Source organism: Corythoichthys intestinalis, chromosome 6, assembly GCF_030265065.1.
Source record: "Corythoichthys intestinalis isolate RoL2023-P3 chromosome 6, ASM3026506v1, whole genome shotgun sequence".
NCBI lineage: Eukaryota > Metazoa > Chordata > Actinopteri > Syngnathiformes > Syngnathidae > Corythoichthys > Corythoichthys intestinalis.
Window position 1 is genome coordinate 38,710,075 of NC_080400.1, and position 17,890 is coordinate 38,727,964.

General features: G+C 37.8%; 1 protein-coding gene across 9 annotated transcripts in view; it reads left to right on the forward strand.

Annotated features, from left to right (window-relative positions):
* elna (elastin a) overlaps nt 1–17,890 on the forward strand; it is an 83,330-nt gene that overhangs the window by 17,587 nt on the left and 47,853 nt on the right. For all 9 annotated transcript variants that reach the window (XM_057838870.1, XM_057838874.1, XM_057838872.1 and 6 more), the window contains 2 exons: nt 969–1,064; nt 1,271–1,297. In XM_057838870.1, coding sequence (XP_057694853.1) covers nt 969–1,064; nt 1,271–1,297 — 123 coding nt within the window. The remainder of the gene's footprint in view (nt 1–968; nt 1,065–1,270; nt 1,298–17,890) is intronic.

Consider the following 17,890-nt stretch of genomic DNA (forward strand, 5'->3'; position numbering starts at 1 on the left):
GTTGTGTGTGTGCGTGTGTGTGTGTGTGTCAGGGGTGGGTCAAGTCATCAGCCAATCAAACGTGCATTTGAGGGGGGAAAACTGGACCGGCGCATTCAGCAAGTGAAAAGGGGTAAATGTAAGTTTGAACATAATGAAAATAATTCACTTCATAATAGTAGGATCAATTCTATCCTTACAAAATATGGGAAGACAATCTAAATTACCTGTATAGCTCAACTCATTATACTGTATAGTGTGTATAAGGTTGCTTAAAGGTTGGTAGGGACAATTTGAGCATCCTGAAAAGTTGGTAGTGTTATGTCCCTACCGTCCCTATGCAAACCTAAGCCCTTTCCTTCATGGTAAGATGAACCTGGTTCTTCAAAGATAGAGGTACTCGGTATTAATCTGTCAGCAGATTTTGCAAAGGTGAGTTAGATCTGGCTTGATCCGACAGTACAAAAATGTGGGTTAGATTCCTTTAGGATACTAAATTTTAGTTCTCAAAGTGTACCCTGTTAAGGATAAGAATGAGAGGTACAGATAATAAATCATTGTTGATAGATAGCTCTGTGTATTCTCAGCAGTATTGGCCTCCATCTAGCAGATGCCGTTGCCTCAGATCCATTTTTGGGGGTTTTGATTTCACACATTTGTAGTATGGATGTGTTATGTGGGTCTACATATAAAAAAGTTGGAATTCTGTTTAGCAGTTCAGTTACCGACCAAAACTCAACTTCAATTAGTTCAGCGCTCCAGAAACAAATTGGGATCCAGTGTCATGTAACTACAAGCAGAAAACAATTATATTGAAAGCATATTGTAATACAGCTGAGCAAAGGCTCAACCTCTGCTGTCAAGCCTGATTAATCAAGCTATATCCACATTTTTTTTTTTTTCAACAATACAATACTGTATAAGAACAGTGACATTATGTCAGCAATACTGATCTCAGTCTGATCGTTCGATGCTTACCTTTACATTAGGAGGCTATGGAGCTGGAGGGCAAGGTGGCGGCCCAGGAGGTCTAGTGCCAGGAGCCGTTGGCCAGGCTGGCTTTGGCATTGGAGGACTAGGAGCAGGTATGAAAATTATGAAGAACAGTCTAGTACTCGTTAATCAGCAACAGTCTCTAATCTGCTGCCAGTCCTCATGACAAAGCATTGCCAATACCATTGATTTTAAACCAGTCTAATCTTTTGTACTTCACTCTGTGAAGCCGTATTGTAAATCAACATGTGGACTTAAGTAAAATAACCTCTTTTTTTTTTTTCTTTACTCACTATAGGACAAGGAGGGAAAGCCCCCATACCAGGTAAGATTACTTTATAGTAGAGAAAATTTTACATTTAGGCATGTAACAGTCCATCATATGGTGTTTCTCACAATACATATTTGTGTGTAATCGCTTTGTTTATTATATATACATTGTACTTTTCTTGGTTGTCATGGGAATTCCTGACCATTTAGTGTCCATTAATGGGGTAGATTAAAAAGGTTACTGTAGACCTGATAATACCGTATGTTCTCACACTCATTGCCCAGCCACTAGACAAACGTAAACACCATTTAGAGGAGTTGTCACCAAGCTGCCCTTATCACCATGTGTTATAGGTTTACATTAGCTTGACCACTATAGGCGTTTTGATTAGGTGTGGTTTTAAAGAGATTGTAATACGTTTACACCTCTAGTGAATTAGTGAGTGATGACTGGCAGAGTATAAGCGAACATCAACCCCTGTTAAACAATGGTTCCAGAGGACTGATGGTGTTTTTGTACCGTCAGACCCTCACAATATCTGGAAACCTCCAAGTTGAGATTTGCTTCGGCCTTTTTCTCCAGTGCTGTACAGTAAATATTTTCCATTGCTGTATTTTTGTCTACATTACGCTTTAGCAACTTTTGGCCATCGTTTGATTTCCGCAAGCACTCACTGATATGATCTGAGCATACCTCTATGTGTTTAGAAAGATAAGGAAGCAAGCAAATGTCGTACCGGCCTGATAACAGAATGCTGCCCCTGGTGTGCCACACCCCTGCCCTCAACCGAGATTGGCAGGGCAGTCACTTTGTTTAAATGACCACATTCCCAGTGCAATATAAAGTGGATGTTGATTTTGGCAGGGATTATCTGGAAGACTTTTCATAAAATCTAGGTTGTGCTACAGTCACTACAATGTGCATCACAATTAAAATGCATATTATATTCTCTTTAACAGAAAAAAAAGGAAAAATATCACATGCTAAGCTTTTTTAGGACACTGCAGTGCTGTTTCATGTTAGGAAGCATGGAAGCATACTGTACACTGTAGTTACATTTTCCCCCCTAACATTCAAGGTGAGCTGTAAGCCAGTGATGCGGAAATGATGTCATGGCATTGGCAGGTCATACCAATTATTAAATATTCAATGAGATTCCCCTGATGTCATTCTTGAAAACCCTCACAGCATCTTTAGGTGTCTCACAGTGGAACGTACAGATACCTGTTTTTTTGTGCTGATCAACTTTTAGTTTTTTTGTTGTTCCATTTGATATCACTTACAATAGCGTACTGCACGGATGCTAATTTTGGACCGCAAAGCTGCGTGACGTCACCATCGTAAACCGGAAGAGAGTCAACATAGAAGTGCTTGCATACAACCAATGGTAGTTCTGCTTCTTTGTTGCCGGTAGTCTATCAAAAAACAACATGCCGAATAAACACTGCTGCTATGGAACTTGTAGAAACGACTCTGGACATTACGACCGTCCACATATGAAGGATGTTTTCTTTATATGTTTTCCAAAGCCAAAAACCTGGGGGAAAAAATGTGAACAATGGATCAACTTGTGCAGATGTCCAAAAGACCAGTTTAATGCCAGCAAGGTGATGCCATTCACCTTCATATGCAGTAAACATTTTGTTCGGGGCCAACAGTCAGATTGACTCACATATCTTTTTTTTTTGTTTGTTTTTTCTAAACCTGTCCTGTTCTGCTGTTTGACACGGAGAATGGAAGTCTAAGTGCCCGGATAGTCTGAACAGTTTTAATGTTTCACATTGAGAGTCTGACATACTCCCATTGTGATCATTAGACATACCTCGTTTATTATGACAAAGCAGCTAACAGGACGGGGTTATGGGGGAAAAGAAACACAAGAGAAGAAAGAAAAGAAAGAAAAGAAACACAAACAACAAGAAATACATTGAACGCCTAACTACACTAACTACTAATATGTTGGTGCTATCGTCAGCTAAATGTATTTCCGGTTGACACCATGTAAGGTGGCCTGTTGACCAAGGAAAGAGGGGGAAGGAGGTGGGGGAGTCTATAAGCTAAGTGATAGAAAGGGGTAGAGTGTACACAAATCATCTCTGTGATCTACAACCCAGTAATTGTGTGAACCACCAGCCAACGGGCTTACACTCACAAGGGAGATTGACTTACATATCAATTATGATATTTATGAACAATCTTTATCAGTGTATTATGTTGCCTTCTACCCAGTTACTTGTAGGTGGTACTACTGCTTTGACTGACATTTATTTATCTATCACAACAGTCATGTAGGCGTATTTTTCTGAAATACGGATATTTTAATAAATTAGCCATGTTTGGCCTCGGTGTTTTTGTAGTAAACCTGTTCATGCCTACAGGTAGGCTCTAGATTTAACAGCTTTACCTTTTCTGTTGTAAAGAAACAACTTTGGCAAGGGGGAACTTGGGAAGTGTAAATAAATTACTATAATTAAGATTTGTTATTAATGAAAAAATTATAAGTGTTCGTTGGCTGTCACTGAGTAGCATTTGCGATCGCTTCACAAAAATAGCAATACAAACTACCCCAAAAACTGTAAGATACGTAAGACAACCAGAGGATATAATAGTAGTATATACAGTGTATCACAAAAGTGAGTACACCCCTCGCATTTTGCATTTTTCCCTCATGCTAGATGCATGTAAGTAGTGTACGAACGAGATGTTTACTGAGCTAAACCTCCCAATTCTGTCTGAAAATAATGTCCCTGGTGCCAAATTCACTGGTAAAGATGTGGAAGAGCATACAAATGTTCAGTTAAAGAGATGGCTTGAGCGTCGAGGGCTGAAAAAGACGGGAAAAAGAGCCAACCTGATCCAGAGAGGTTTTTTATCCATGACATTCTTTTGTTTCAATAAGCTATCCTTTACTTCCATATGCCCTTTCTTACAGTGTATCACAAAAGTGAGTACACCCCTCGCATTTATGCAGCTATTTAAGTATATCTTTTCATTGGACAGCACTGACAAAATGAAACGTTGACACAATAAAAAGTAGTCTGTGTGCAGCTTATATAATAGAGTTTATTTATATTCCCCTCAAAATAACTCAAAATATAGCCGTTAATATCTAAACCCCTGGCAACAAAAGTGAGTACACCCCGATGAAAAAATGCACATCCCTAAATGTCCAATTTGAGTACTGCTTGTCATTTTCCCTCCAAAATGTACAAAAGAAAGCCCGCTCGTCTCATCAGACCATAGGACATTGTTCCAGTAATCCATGTGCTTTGTTGACAAGTCTTTGCAAACTGTTTGCGGGCTTTCTTGTGTACCGTCTTCAGAAGAGGCTTCCTCCTTGGGTGACAGCCATGCACACTAATTTGATGTAGAGTACGGCATATGGTCTGAGCATTAACAGGCTGACCCCCCCCCCACACCTCTTCAATCCTCTTCTGCAGCAATGCTGACACCACTCCTGTAACGAGTCACATGACATTTTGGAAGGAAAATGACAAGCAGTACTCAATTTGGACATTTAGGGATGTGCATTTTTTCATAGGGGTGTACTCACTTTTGTTGCCAGGGGTTTAGATATTAATGGGTATATTTTGAGTTATTTTGAGGGAAAAAATAAATAAATTCTATTATATAAGCTGCACACAGACTACTTTTTATTGTGTCAAAGTTTCATTTTGTCAGTGTTGGATCATGTTTTTATAACCAGGCAAGTTTAATGGCATCGTGATTCAGTAGTTGGTCTTTGTTTTTGGCATGCAACAGCCATTTTTCAGTTCAATACATGAGGGGATTGCTATTTCTGGTTGCATCATGAGTCCTTGGTCTCATAGAAACATTTGTAATCATTAATGAAACACTGAGACAATGTACCTCTGCACATTGAAAGGCCCTCCACTGGCAAGCATTTTGTTTGACCTGGACTATTGTGCAGGGCAACAGCTGGTGAATAGCGTGACTTCAGTGAATTTCAGCATATCTCATCCAAAACCTTGTGAACGTCAAACTAATTGTTAAGTCTCCAGTTTTGAGACGTCTCTTAATAAAAATTTTCCTTTTATGAGAAGCGACTGCACAGCATCACCTTAGATGTGTTCTTTCTTTCAACGCTGGTTTCAACCATTGATGCAATGATTGCCAAAATTTGCCATTCAGATATACATAGACATAATTACAGTATCACCAGGCATGTGCACTGTCTTTTCAAATTAAAGACTTTGTTTTTAATGTTTCCGAAGTCTATGACACAAATTATCAGATTTCTTGTATTCATTTCTTAAAAGAAACCACGGATAGAAATACTTGTGGTTCTTTAAATATAAACGTTGGTATGAGCTAAAATAATCTGATATTAAAGCCCTTCCTGATGTTCTCATTTTTATACAACTTTAAAAATTTGTTTCAATAGTAGGTTGTCATTGTTGTTGATGTCGCAGGGCGTTCACGTCGCTTGGATACACTGCCTGGCTTCCAGAGTGTGACTCTAGCGACATAATCATGTAATCTGTTCAGCCCTTTCAATTTGAACCCGAGAGCAACATTATGAGCATGACAGCACTGTCGATATTTTACAAAACGAGCATTAAAAGCAAAATGAACAGGAAAGACGGGATGAGACGAGACGAGAGTAGGACAAAACCGGTGTTCTGCCAAAATGTGCTAGACTGGCAAAAGGTCATGCAAGAAGTGTCTTTGACACCCAAAGTACTACCATGTGCTTTCAGCTTGTTTTGTTTAGATGCATTCAAGCAGAACACACTAAAGATGATTTAAGAAAGTACTTAAACGTAGTAATATCAAATAACGGTGGTTTAAATACACGACATGACTAATGTGCTCAACAAATCAACAATCTGCTTCAAGGCTACCACAAGAAAACACAATGCTTAAAAGTATGAGAGGGAAACACATACTGTACCTAAAGTATTTTGAGGCAATGAAAAGGTAATAAAAGACTCAATAAAAACACAAATAGTAAGTACCCGCCTCTTTGAACCAATGTGCGCATGTGTTGGACGTCTCGCTGTGTGGAAAGGAATTGCAGAACACCTGTAGTGTTCGTCTACTGACAGTGACAGCTGCGGCCTTGCATTCTCGCTTGATGCAGGGAAAAAAAATAAATAATAGGAAGCGTTTAAGTTCACACTCTTTGCACTTTTTGTAACATTAAGAAACACCACAAGGACCATGCTATTTTTTTTCTACATCGATAGTATGTGTATTGTTTATCGATCCATTAGCTGCAATCAGTAACTCAAGTCCTTAGATGCAAACCAACAAATCTGTTACGGTCCGCAAATGCGGAAGCAAGGTAGGACCCCAAATAGACAACAATAACAGAGGGATTGCGTACAAGGGTTTATTGAACACACAAAAAACACGAAAAGGGAGACAATATAAGGGTCCATGACAGTTGGTCGGGATCAATAAAAATAAAATAAAAAAATTTTGTGTGAAAACTGCGGTGAGAGACAGACAAACGAAAAAAAATAAAAACAAGCCAATGATGCAACTGGCAACGAAGGGATATACAAACTGTCAAATGGCAGTAAATCAATATCTCGGCAACTTGCCTAGGATCGGTTTAAAGACACTGCTGGTGAGCTGGAATTGGATGCCGGTACGATGTCGATAAGTCATCCCACAGTTCTGTAACAAAACAATCTGACCAGCAGCAGAATGTGACAAATCGTGCAAGTCGTCATATTAGCTTCGTTTGCTAACAAGCACAGCCATTCTCCGAGTCCAGTTCAAATACGTCATCACCCTGAGCGTCTATTACGCACATAAAACATGGTGCCCACCATAGGTCAAAACATGTACTACATAGTATAGATTTTTAAAGCAGTGACAATATTTTATGTGTTTCTCATAACCTATTTTAGTAAAAGAGAACCATTGTGGCTTATTAGCGCCAACAAGTCTTAAAGTCTGAGGTTCCCTTTAATTAATTAATGTTGTTAATTAATCTAATATTATTGAATAAAACATATTATGTTAATTTGATTCACTAAATTCATTCTGTCCAGTAGAAGATTGCTTACTTTTGGTCCCAAACCTTTTTGATACAGAATCACTGCAACCCAGTGACTATCCATGACAGTTAGAAAGGCAACATGACTTTTACGATTCTTTTCTGTGTGAAAACTGGCTGCATAAGTTTAATGTCAAAAACATTAGGTCAAAAATTATATGAGCTGTTACATCTGGAACCTGTTTAATTTCAGACTTCCTTGCTTGGTTTATACTGTAGTTGGCTGAGATCATATGGTTACCACCATTGTTGGGTATACCTGCACTAACCTTTTTGACAGTAAAATATGATGCAAACCAGCTGCAGCATATTTAACAGCATATTTTTACTTAATGTTTTTGTTGTTCCAGTCACGACAATCAATTTGAAATTAGAATATATGCTTATAATCATATTTGAACTACAAAATCAGTATAGATTAAGATGATAGATACCACTGATTGGTTATTGTAGTTTGTGAATCCTTCACCTTCGAGGAGGTCAGCCCAGTGTGTACTAAAACCAAAAGCTGTAACGTCACTTTGGACAGTCAGATTCCGCACTTCCCTCTGATCTAAAGTTTTTCTTGTTCGTTTCAATTACACCACTATCCTCGAATCGTTTATATAATGAAATGTGGATTGCGTATTGTGAGCGCTTTCTATGATGGATAGTGCAGAGCACCTGTTTTAATTACCGGACCAACTGCTTCATGTCAGGGTAATTTCTTGAAGTAGCATGACGTATTTTTGTCTGCTTAGCCACATGTGCAGGACAAGAAATACAGCCAAATCAATGAAAGGTAGCCTAAAAGCAAGGATAATGAGAAATGACAAGGCATACAGTCACCGGCACCTTATTATGCATACCTGTCCACCTGCTCGAGAATGCCCATTTCTAATCAGCCAATCACATAACAGAAACTGCAGACATGCTCAAGATGGTCTGCTGCTATTCAACCTGGGCAACAGAATGCAGAAAAAAGGTGATTTAAGTGACTTTGAACGTGGCATGTTTGTTGCTTCCACATGCGCTGGTCTGAGTATTTCAGAAACTGATCAACTGACATTCTCACGCATGACATTGATGTCATGTTAAGACATATTCTGACATACCTTTTCAACTCGACGGTCCATGGTTTTGTGTATGAATTATGTAACAAAATTACGACATAAAAAACAAATATACATCCTCACAAGTATAAAAAAAACATCCACATATAATATATACAGTGGGACATGATGACTGTCGTGTGGATTAGAAGCCATCAAAATTAATGAAACCAACAATCGAACTCCAGTAGGACAAATAAGTATTTCGTCAACCACTAATTGTGCAAGTTCTCCCACTTGAAAATATTATAGAGGCCTGCAATTGTCAACATGGGTAAACCTCAACCTTGAGAGAAAGAATGTGGAAAAAAACAGAAAATCACATTGTTCGATTTTTAAAGAATTTATTTGCAAATCATGGTGGAAAATAAGTATTTGGTCAATACCAAAAGTTCCTCTCAATACTTTGTTATGTACCCTTTGTTGGCAATCGGAGGCCAAACGTTTTCTGTAACTCTTCACAAACTTTTCACACACTCTTGCTGATATTTTAGCCCATTCCTCCATGCAGATCTCCTCTAGGGCAGTGATGTTTTGGGGCTGTCGTTGGGCAACACGAACTTTCAACTCCCTCCACAGATTTTCTATGGGGTTGAGATCTGGAGATTGGCTACACATTCTGTCTCTCCTGGTTGATGTTTACCCATGTTGACAATTACAGGCCTCTCTAATCTTTTCAAGTAGGAGAACTTGCACAATTGGTGGTTGACTAAATACTTATTTGCCCCACTGTATACTCAAATTGTATGATTATTATTGATAAAACATATTTATTATGAATATAATAAGATATTCAAACTACAGTGTGTTAGGGTGCGTGAAAAGGAGGGAATCTCAAAGCAGACAAACAATTTTTTAATGAGTAATATTAGTTTATTAGCTATCACACGAAAGAGAACGTGACTGGTGCGGGAGCCAAGGCAAAGGGCGGGTGTGGATCGTTCTGCTCGGGGTCGTTGAGCCGGCGTGAGATGATGAGGGTCAGAAGGAGGCAGGTGTAGAATCCGACAAGTGACGCACATAAAACAGGTCCTGGGGCGAGAGCAAAAACAAATCAGAAACTGGTAATCAGACAAGTTGATCGGGCGACGAGGTGGTGGCGTCCACTGCTTTTAATGATGGCAGATTGTTATTGCCTGCACCCGTGGTCGCATCACCCGTCAGACGTCCTAACCTGTAATCAGATAAAAACATTAACATCTTCCCAAGGTGGGTCAGGTCTCAGGAGGGAGGGGCAGAGGCCCTAACACTTTTGTGTGCGGATGCACATAATTTTGTTAGTTCATATTATATTATTACAAAGTGCAACCACGAGGAAAGGGTAGTTTTATAAAACCTCAACCCCAACAATTTATTGTTGAATCAATCCATTTCTATCAGCGTCAATGAATACATTTTAATTACAATTATTATCGCTGCAAATTTACTTTTAAAAATGTGTTTTGGATTTCATTTAATGTTATTGGTATGCCAAATGATACAGCTCATGTGTATATTCTAACCCCTAATACTAGCGCACAATACCTTTGCAAAGACAGAAGATGAAATGCAAAAAGTTAACGCAAAAAAAGATTATCTTGGCCAAGGTGCAAGTTCTTTTGTGTGTTTCTGATTAATGGATCTCAGACCTGTACACTTAGCTGCCAGAGACTAGAAAGCATCTGCTTATGAATGTGTCTGACTGACTGCTTACGTTGCCTAAATATCTTCCTGATCCTCACAGGCCTCATAATTTGTCAGCACATCTGCACACATAGACACATCAAGAGTGAATATGCCGAGGACATGAAGCAGGCTGTGTTCTGGGATCCGACTTAAGTAGTGCAGAGCCACTAATCAGACTGTCAAGCTTTCAGTATTTTTCTTCGTACCTCACAATCCTAAAAAATAATTGTTGTTGAATCATTTCTTTTCGGACTAAAAGGCGCATCTGACAATAAAACACATCCATCAAATTTTACAAGAAAGTTGAATATGTCCTTGCATCAGCCACACTAGACTATAATATTATAAATCGATTAATTTGTTTCACAGTTCAAAAACCTACACTGAATCCTTAATAAATACTGCTGGAACAATTACAAATAGCAATTACACATAGCAAAACAAGTAAATTAGAAATACAAATCGTAATAATTATAATATTAATAATAATGATAATAACAATAATGTAAAGAATCGGGTTGTAATGTGGTGGATGTTTTTTGCATTCTGTTCCTGAATGCACCGTGTGACTGACGACAGCGTGTGAGAAGGGCAGTAGAGTTTTTACTTTCTCTTTTCATGTTGTTGTTGGCGTCGGCTAATGCGGACAGTAGCTGTGTTGTGTTACACAAGTTCTGAAATACCGAATTAAAAAATCTGACGAAGCTGTTGATTTCTTTGCCGATATTACAGTGATAATATCTGTCACTTTAACTATAAAGACTGGCAAACGGAGGTAGGAGGACAACCGTCGAGATCGTAGACATATTCCGGCCGTATTGTCGAGCCAGTTCACTGGCACGCACACCACACTCATAACGCTCATATTTTTCTATCATTTCCATATTAATTTCAATGCTGAGCGTCACGTTTTTCCTTTTTTCACCACCTGCACTAAACTTCTTGGGACCCATGTTGATTTCTTTCACAAGAAATTCCACCATGAGTCTGTCAATAAAATTGCGACGCTGTCATAAATCATTGTATTTCGAGCATGTCATCAAAAAAATGGCAGGTCAAATTTTACTTCGGCTGTCGAAAGGATCGTATGTCGAGGTACCACTGTAATACGTACTGTACATTGATTCTCTCACTCTCTCTCATATGATACGTGTATGTAAGTGTATATACATTCGCAGATATAAATGATGTGTACAGAAATATGTTTTTAGAACTCTTGATAACACTTTAGAATAAGTTTCCCTTAATTGACATTAGTTAATGCATTTTTTGACAATAACTCATGTTTAAGTAACATAGAAATAATTCATTTAATCCCTTATCTAACATTTATTAATATATTAATTAACATGAGTTAATGCATTGGTTAATGCATTTTAAGAGAATAACTAATGTTTAAGTAACATTACAACAATTAATATACTTGCTTATCTAACATTTATTAATATATTAATTGACATGAGGAAATGCATTAGTTAACACATTAGTTAATGCATTAGTTAATGCATAACCAGGCAGTAACTAATAGTTTGGCAAAAGTAAAAATATATATAGGCCTATATAGGGTTAGGGTTTAGGGTTAGGGTTTGTTAACTTAAGCATTTATAATTTGCTATATAAATGTGCTACACTTTACAATAAGGGTCCAAAAAGCATTCCGTAATGGTTAATAAAGGTTAAGAGGGGGGAACTTAAGCATTTATAATTTCTTAGTTAAGGGATACGTGTGCTACACTTTACAATAAGGGTCCAAAAAACATTCAGTAATGGTTAATAAAGGTTAAGGGGGGGGGGTTAAGCTTTCATAATTTCTTAGTTAAGGGATACGTGTGCTACACTTTACAATAAGGGTCCAAAAAGCATTCAGTAATGGTTAATAAAAGTTAAGAGGGGGGAACTTAAGCATTTATAATTTCTGAGTTAAGGGATACGCGTGCTACACTTTACAATAAGGGTCCAAAAAACATTCAGTAATGGTTAATTAAGGTTAAGTAATACTCATGAGGTACGTTCACGTGAAATAATACCATACTTAAGGTTAGGTTATAATATATAATATATATAATACATTAATTAACATTAATTCACATATATTAGTGCATTAATAAATAGTTAGTAATGTATACAGGTACTAGTTAGTGATTATGTTATTTTAAAATGAGAAACATCGCTCTGTGAGTCCTTGGGTGGGTACTTTAAGTATAGTATTTTATGTATTATGTGTCCCTTAACTAAGAAATTATGAATGCTTACGTCCCCCCGCACCCCCCCACCCCTTAACCTTTATTAACCATTACTGAATGCTTTTTGGACCCTTATTGTAAAGTGTAGCATATGCGTCCCTTAACTAAGAAATTATAAATGCTAAGTTAACAAACCCTAAACCCTAACCCCATATAGCCCTATATATTTTTTTTTAATTTTACCAAACCATTAGTTACTGTCTGGTTATGCATTAACTAATGCATTAAGCGATGCATTAACTAATGCATTAGTTAATGCATTAACTCATGTTAATTAATATATTAATAAATGTTAGATATGCAATTATATTCATTATTGTAATGTTACTTAAACTTTAGTTATTGTCTAAAATGCATTAACTGATGTTAATTAAGGGACCCTTATTGTAAAGTGTTACCGAACTCTTATATAATAATATAATATTTTTTTTTAAATCCGCAATGCACTGAGCATGCGAAAGTTGAGCCAAGTAGCACCAAAAGACAAAAGCCTCTGAAAAGCCACAAGTAAGCCGCACTAGACTATAAACCGCTGGGTTCAAAGTTGTGGAAAAAAGTAATTGCTGATAGTTCAAAATTACGGTATTTTAAAACATTGGATTTGTGCATTAAAACCTCCGGTATGAACCCTAGCCATTCTGAAAAACAGCTCTGATCGGATTTAAAACCACATACGAAAGTGGGTCTGGATCGAATCTGAAATTTTACGCTTCCAAGCTGTGCCGTTCAGATTGTCTCATTCGAGTCGGATAAACGTGAAAAATCGCAATTGTGTCACTTCATCCAGCGCTGTGAACATAGCTATTAAAGTCATCAAACCAGTCACTCAACTTTGATAATTTTCCCTGTAATTAGATCACAAAAATAAAAACTGGGAGCACACTCATAGCCTTTTGGTTCTCATTACAAACATTGTTTCCTAAAAGGTTTTCTGGAGTGATGTAAACAGATTGTCATCTTTTTAATCTTATTCAATATTCTCATGAAGTACTGTAATTGAAAAGCAATGAAAGATAAGTTGTGTTTTTTATTAGTTTTTGTTTGTGTCTAATCAGTTTTGCATGCTACACGCCTTGGTCTCAACCTGATATGTTCTCTGTGTGAGTTGATGAACCATCCCTTGGCAATGTCAAGCGAATATTCAAGCTTTTGTTTTCCAGTAAGTCTGGAGTATTAACCGCTGTCCTTGTCCATCTGGTAGTATTGTCCCAGGGTTGTTTATACACAAATAGATGTTTTTCTTTCTCTGTTGTCTCTATAACTGTAAATTAAAACCCACAACCATCTGAACTTCCCAGACAAAACTATTGAACGTTTTGATTGATTTATTGTTGTGAACAACAAAGACAAATTACAAACAAATAATTACGGTCAACAAAAAAATATTCAAACTATAAACTGATGCCATTTTGGCAATGTTTGTAAGACCTTCTCCATTTTGCGTTAAGGAAGTAACAGATATACTGAACACGCCACACTGTTACAAACTGGGTCTGCTGGCCATGTTGTCCCCACAATAGCTGAAACACAATTTATATGACAGAGGAGTGAAAATTTCCACAAAGTCATGTTTTAACCAAAGCACTTAAGATCCATGTTTGATCCTTTAGTCCACAGGTGTCAAACTCAAGGCCCACGGGCTACATTCGACACCCCACATAGCTTTGTGTGGCCTTCAAAAGTCAATCATGTGCACTAATTTTGTTTCTTGTTAAAATAAAATTTTATCACATAAAAATTCTGTAGTCCTCAATATTGGATCGAGACAGCTAGAATTATATATTTACTTGTTTCTCAATTTTTTTTTTTCAAAAAATTGAAATGAAAAAATTTATCTAAAAAGGTAAATTGATGAAGAAATAAAATTGAAAAAATAAAAAAATAAAAGTATCATAACAAATAAATGGTGAATATATACAGCTTTTTTTTTTTTTTTAATAAAAAAAAAAACAAAAAATTAAAACTAATTGACAAGTTTCTGAGGTACTTCCGCTTTACTTCCTTATGTCTGCAAGCAACTTCTTAGTTTTAGAATTTTTCCATCCAAAACAACAGTGGAGCTGGAGTAACATTACTCATCAAAATCCCTTAAAGAAGACAATTTGGAAATATCGCATCCATCTGCCATCATCACGACAGGGGAGGACAACATGTTCATGAAGGCAGATGTGGAACCAAGCTCGTGCCATCACAAAGACCGGGTGTTTTTGTAGCCATGTCGCCAATGTGATATGAAAGGTATGTTCTTCCTATCCCAGCATTTTAATGTGTCCAGTGCTCAAAAAATACTACAGCTAAAATCTTGCGCATGCACTTGTTGCCTTTGATATTATTACGATGATGATTGTAATTTTGACAATCTTTAATATTATTTACTACAACTACTCTATCTGCTGCTTGCCTGTTGCTAATCAGTGCGTGTAGCATGGCACAATTATGTCAACGCATAAATGCAAGTGTTACAAGTTTTTTATTTGTTTGTTTACAGGTGGACAACGCCGTAAAGAAAAGGAAAACAAGTTGATGTGCCTCACATCAACACTAACTGTACGTTGATGGACATATATCAAGACGTGTGTTCTACCCACAGATGGGACAGGAGGTGGCTCGCCTCGCGGTGGAAATTCAGCTCAATCCCAAGATCCAACTATGAGCTTTTTAACTGCAGCAACTTTAAGATACGCTATTGGAGCTGGAATTACCTAGGACAGCAGGAGAAAGCACGTCTGGAGGCCGCCGAGGGTCTGCGTAATGTCAGGTCAAAGTTTGGCGAGGCTCTCAAGCCACTCCGGAGCTCTGCTGTCTGATATCAAATTCTCTTATCCTAATAATTTTATAAATTGTGGTTTATTGACCTGTTTTGCACATGCACCAATCGTTTTAAATAAAACAAGAAATCGAATCATGTTGTCCAAATGTTTTATAGCGATCAATATCTGCAGTAAAAAGACCATAATAACCATAATTTCCGCACTATAAGGCGTACCTGACTATAAGCCGCTACCCACCAAATTTGGCACGAAAACTGCATTTGTTAATAGATAAGCTGCACTGGACTAGAAGCTGTCCTCATTGTATTATGGGATATTTACACCAAAATATATTAACCGGCAACGCTATTCGACAGCGGCATCATATGACTGTCATAAGACCAAATGAGCCACCATGAAGCTTTGAACCAATTGGTTGCAAAGCTTTATTGCTTCAAGAAGCATCATTTGGCCATCACAGCCCCCATGGGGGCGACAGTCAACCTCTGCTGCCACCTGCTGTCAACATTGTTGTCATCTAACATGCCTCGTAGCATGCATTGCAGCGCTACAGATATAAATAACAATTCAAATTCATGTTCTATAGTAAATATTTCTTCAGTTACTGTTCCGGTTGTTTCATTTATTGCTAGTTATGGTATTTGGTAACACTTTATTTGACAGTGGTGCCATAAGACTGTCATTAGACAATCATAAGTATGCCTTGACACCATCATGAGCATTAATGAATGCTTATACAGTAACAGACGTCATCTAGTATTATCCAGCAAATTATCTCACTTTTGAATGGATGGACAGTAAAAGATCCAAGCTGGACATAAATGGAGTTAGTGACATAAATTGCCGGATGACACCTAATGACATATGCATTCAGTAATGCCCATGATAGTGTCATGCCATAATTATGACGGTTTTATGACAGTCCTATGACGCCGCTGTCAAATGAAGTGTTACCTATTAACTCAAATAAATCAACAAATAAGCCGCACTGGAGTATAAACCACAGGATTTAAAATGAAGGAAAAAAGTAGTGGCTTATAGTCCGAAAATTACGGTAAATGTACATACCTTGTAGTATTTCATTGTAACAAAATCCGTGTCAGCCCTTCTGCGTTCGGCAAATGTAACATATTTTTGTAATTTCACCTCATTTTGGTCACTCAAGTAGTCGGCGTATCAATCTATACCTCACGTCAACACAGGCTGACAGGTTGTTATAATTTTGTCCACGAATCATCAACGAATTGATAAGAACAATCATACAATCTCATCTACGTCGTGCTGAATTCATTTTGGGAGATTCCGTGGGTTCCTCTGGCTTGGTTTTGCAGTTTTAACTTCGTCAACACACTGCTAACTTCAACCGCAACTCATGAGGTTTTATCTCAACTGGATGTTCAAAGCAGAAATTTTCCAAAATGGCGCCACCCATATTTCGCTCAGGAAACTTGTCTATAAATAAATCTAAATAAAAATATTTTCTACTGTGTTTCCACTTATGTATTAGTCTGTCTATTCCAGGGTTGGGCAAACTATTCCACAAAGGTCCGCAGTGGGTGCGGGTTTTCGTTGCAAGCCATCAAGATGACACCTTTTCACCAATCTGGTGTCTTACAAGTGCAATCAACTGATTGCAGTCAGGTGCTTCTTGTTTCCCCGAACATCTCATTGGTTAAACTACCTGTTCTGGATCAGTTGTAACAAAGACCAGGACCCGTTTGCCCACCCCTGGTCTATTTTTTTCACTTGCACATACACACCAGCAAAGTCTCCTATAGTCTTTGAATGCAAATGTCACTATTCTTCACGGTTCAACTTGTAGCAGAGTTGTTTTTTTACTCTATCTGTGACACAAATCTTTAAAAAAAAAAAAATCACTAAATATTTTTACCTCGTGATTGCAGCAGTGACATGCAACAGATGGCTGCACTGTGTTCCCAACCTTTCCTATGACGGAAGAATTTGGAAGATGCTTTGGAGCATGTGCATCCAGCATCAATGTTTCAATGTGCATTTTAGCAGCCGACCTATCCAACATTGCTCTCCTTCCTCAACCCTGACTTGTCAGAAAAGTATTCAGTGCAATGGCAGTCAGATGCACATGTGGACCATCTGTGAGAGGAAACACATTTGGCCCAACTGTACATACCATGCCTCCAGGCTTCGCATTTTGACATCAGTTCTAACCCCAATTCATAGTTTGTACAATTAATCTTTTTTGGCCTGGCTGCTCAGATATGTGACGTTTCTCCTCACGTGTTCCATAATCTAATGCTTGCAATGTGTTTTTGCCTTGTCTGAATGCCTTTGTTAAACATGCTGCAAGTACGTGTGCCAAGCACAAACGGTTGATGAGTACTGTATTGTGGAAACTCCTCAGACATGTTCAGGGAATCGAAGTTGGCAGAGCAGCTTGGACATTCCTTCAAAGTGGATAAAGGGTAGCAGATTCTCTCTATTCTAACAAAAACCAGGAAAGTGCTGGACTCCATGGTTTAAAGCGTACGGTCTACTGATGTCGGCTCCGTATGACTTGAAGTGTAAACAATGACATCATTGACTTAGTGGATAATGGTGTAATGCGAGGTTTACAAATTAGAATGGTTTCAAATCTAAACAGGAACAACAACTGTCACCACAGATGGAACAACAACACTGCTGGGTGGGAAAATAGTTCCTGTTCTCTAGACCTTTTTCCTAACATTTATTCAGCCAAAGCAACAATTTGACTTTGGGAAAATCTCATGACAAACCAATAACAACAACAAAAAAAGAGTCATTTAAAGTATGGTGACTATTGACTTGATGATAATCTTGTCGGATTTATTAAAAAATGGACTCATTTA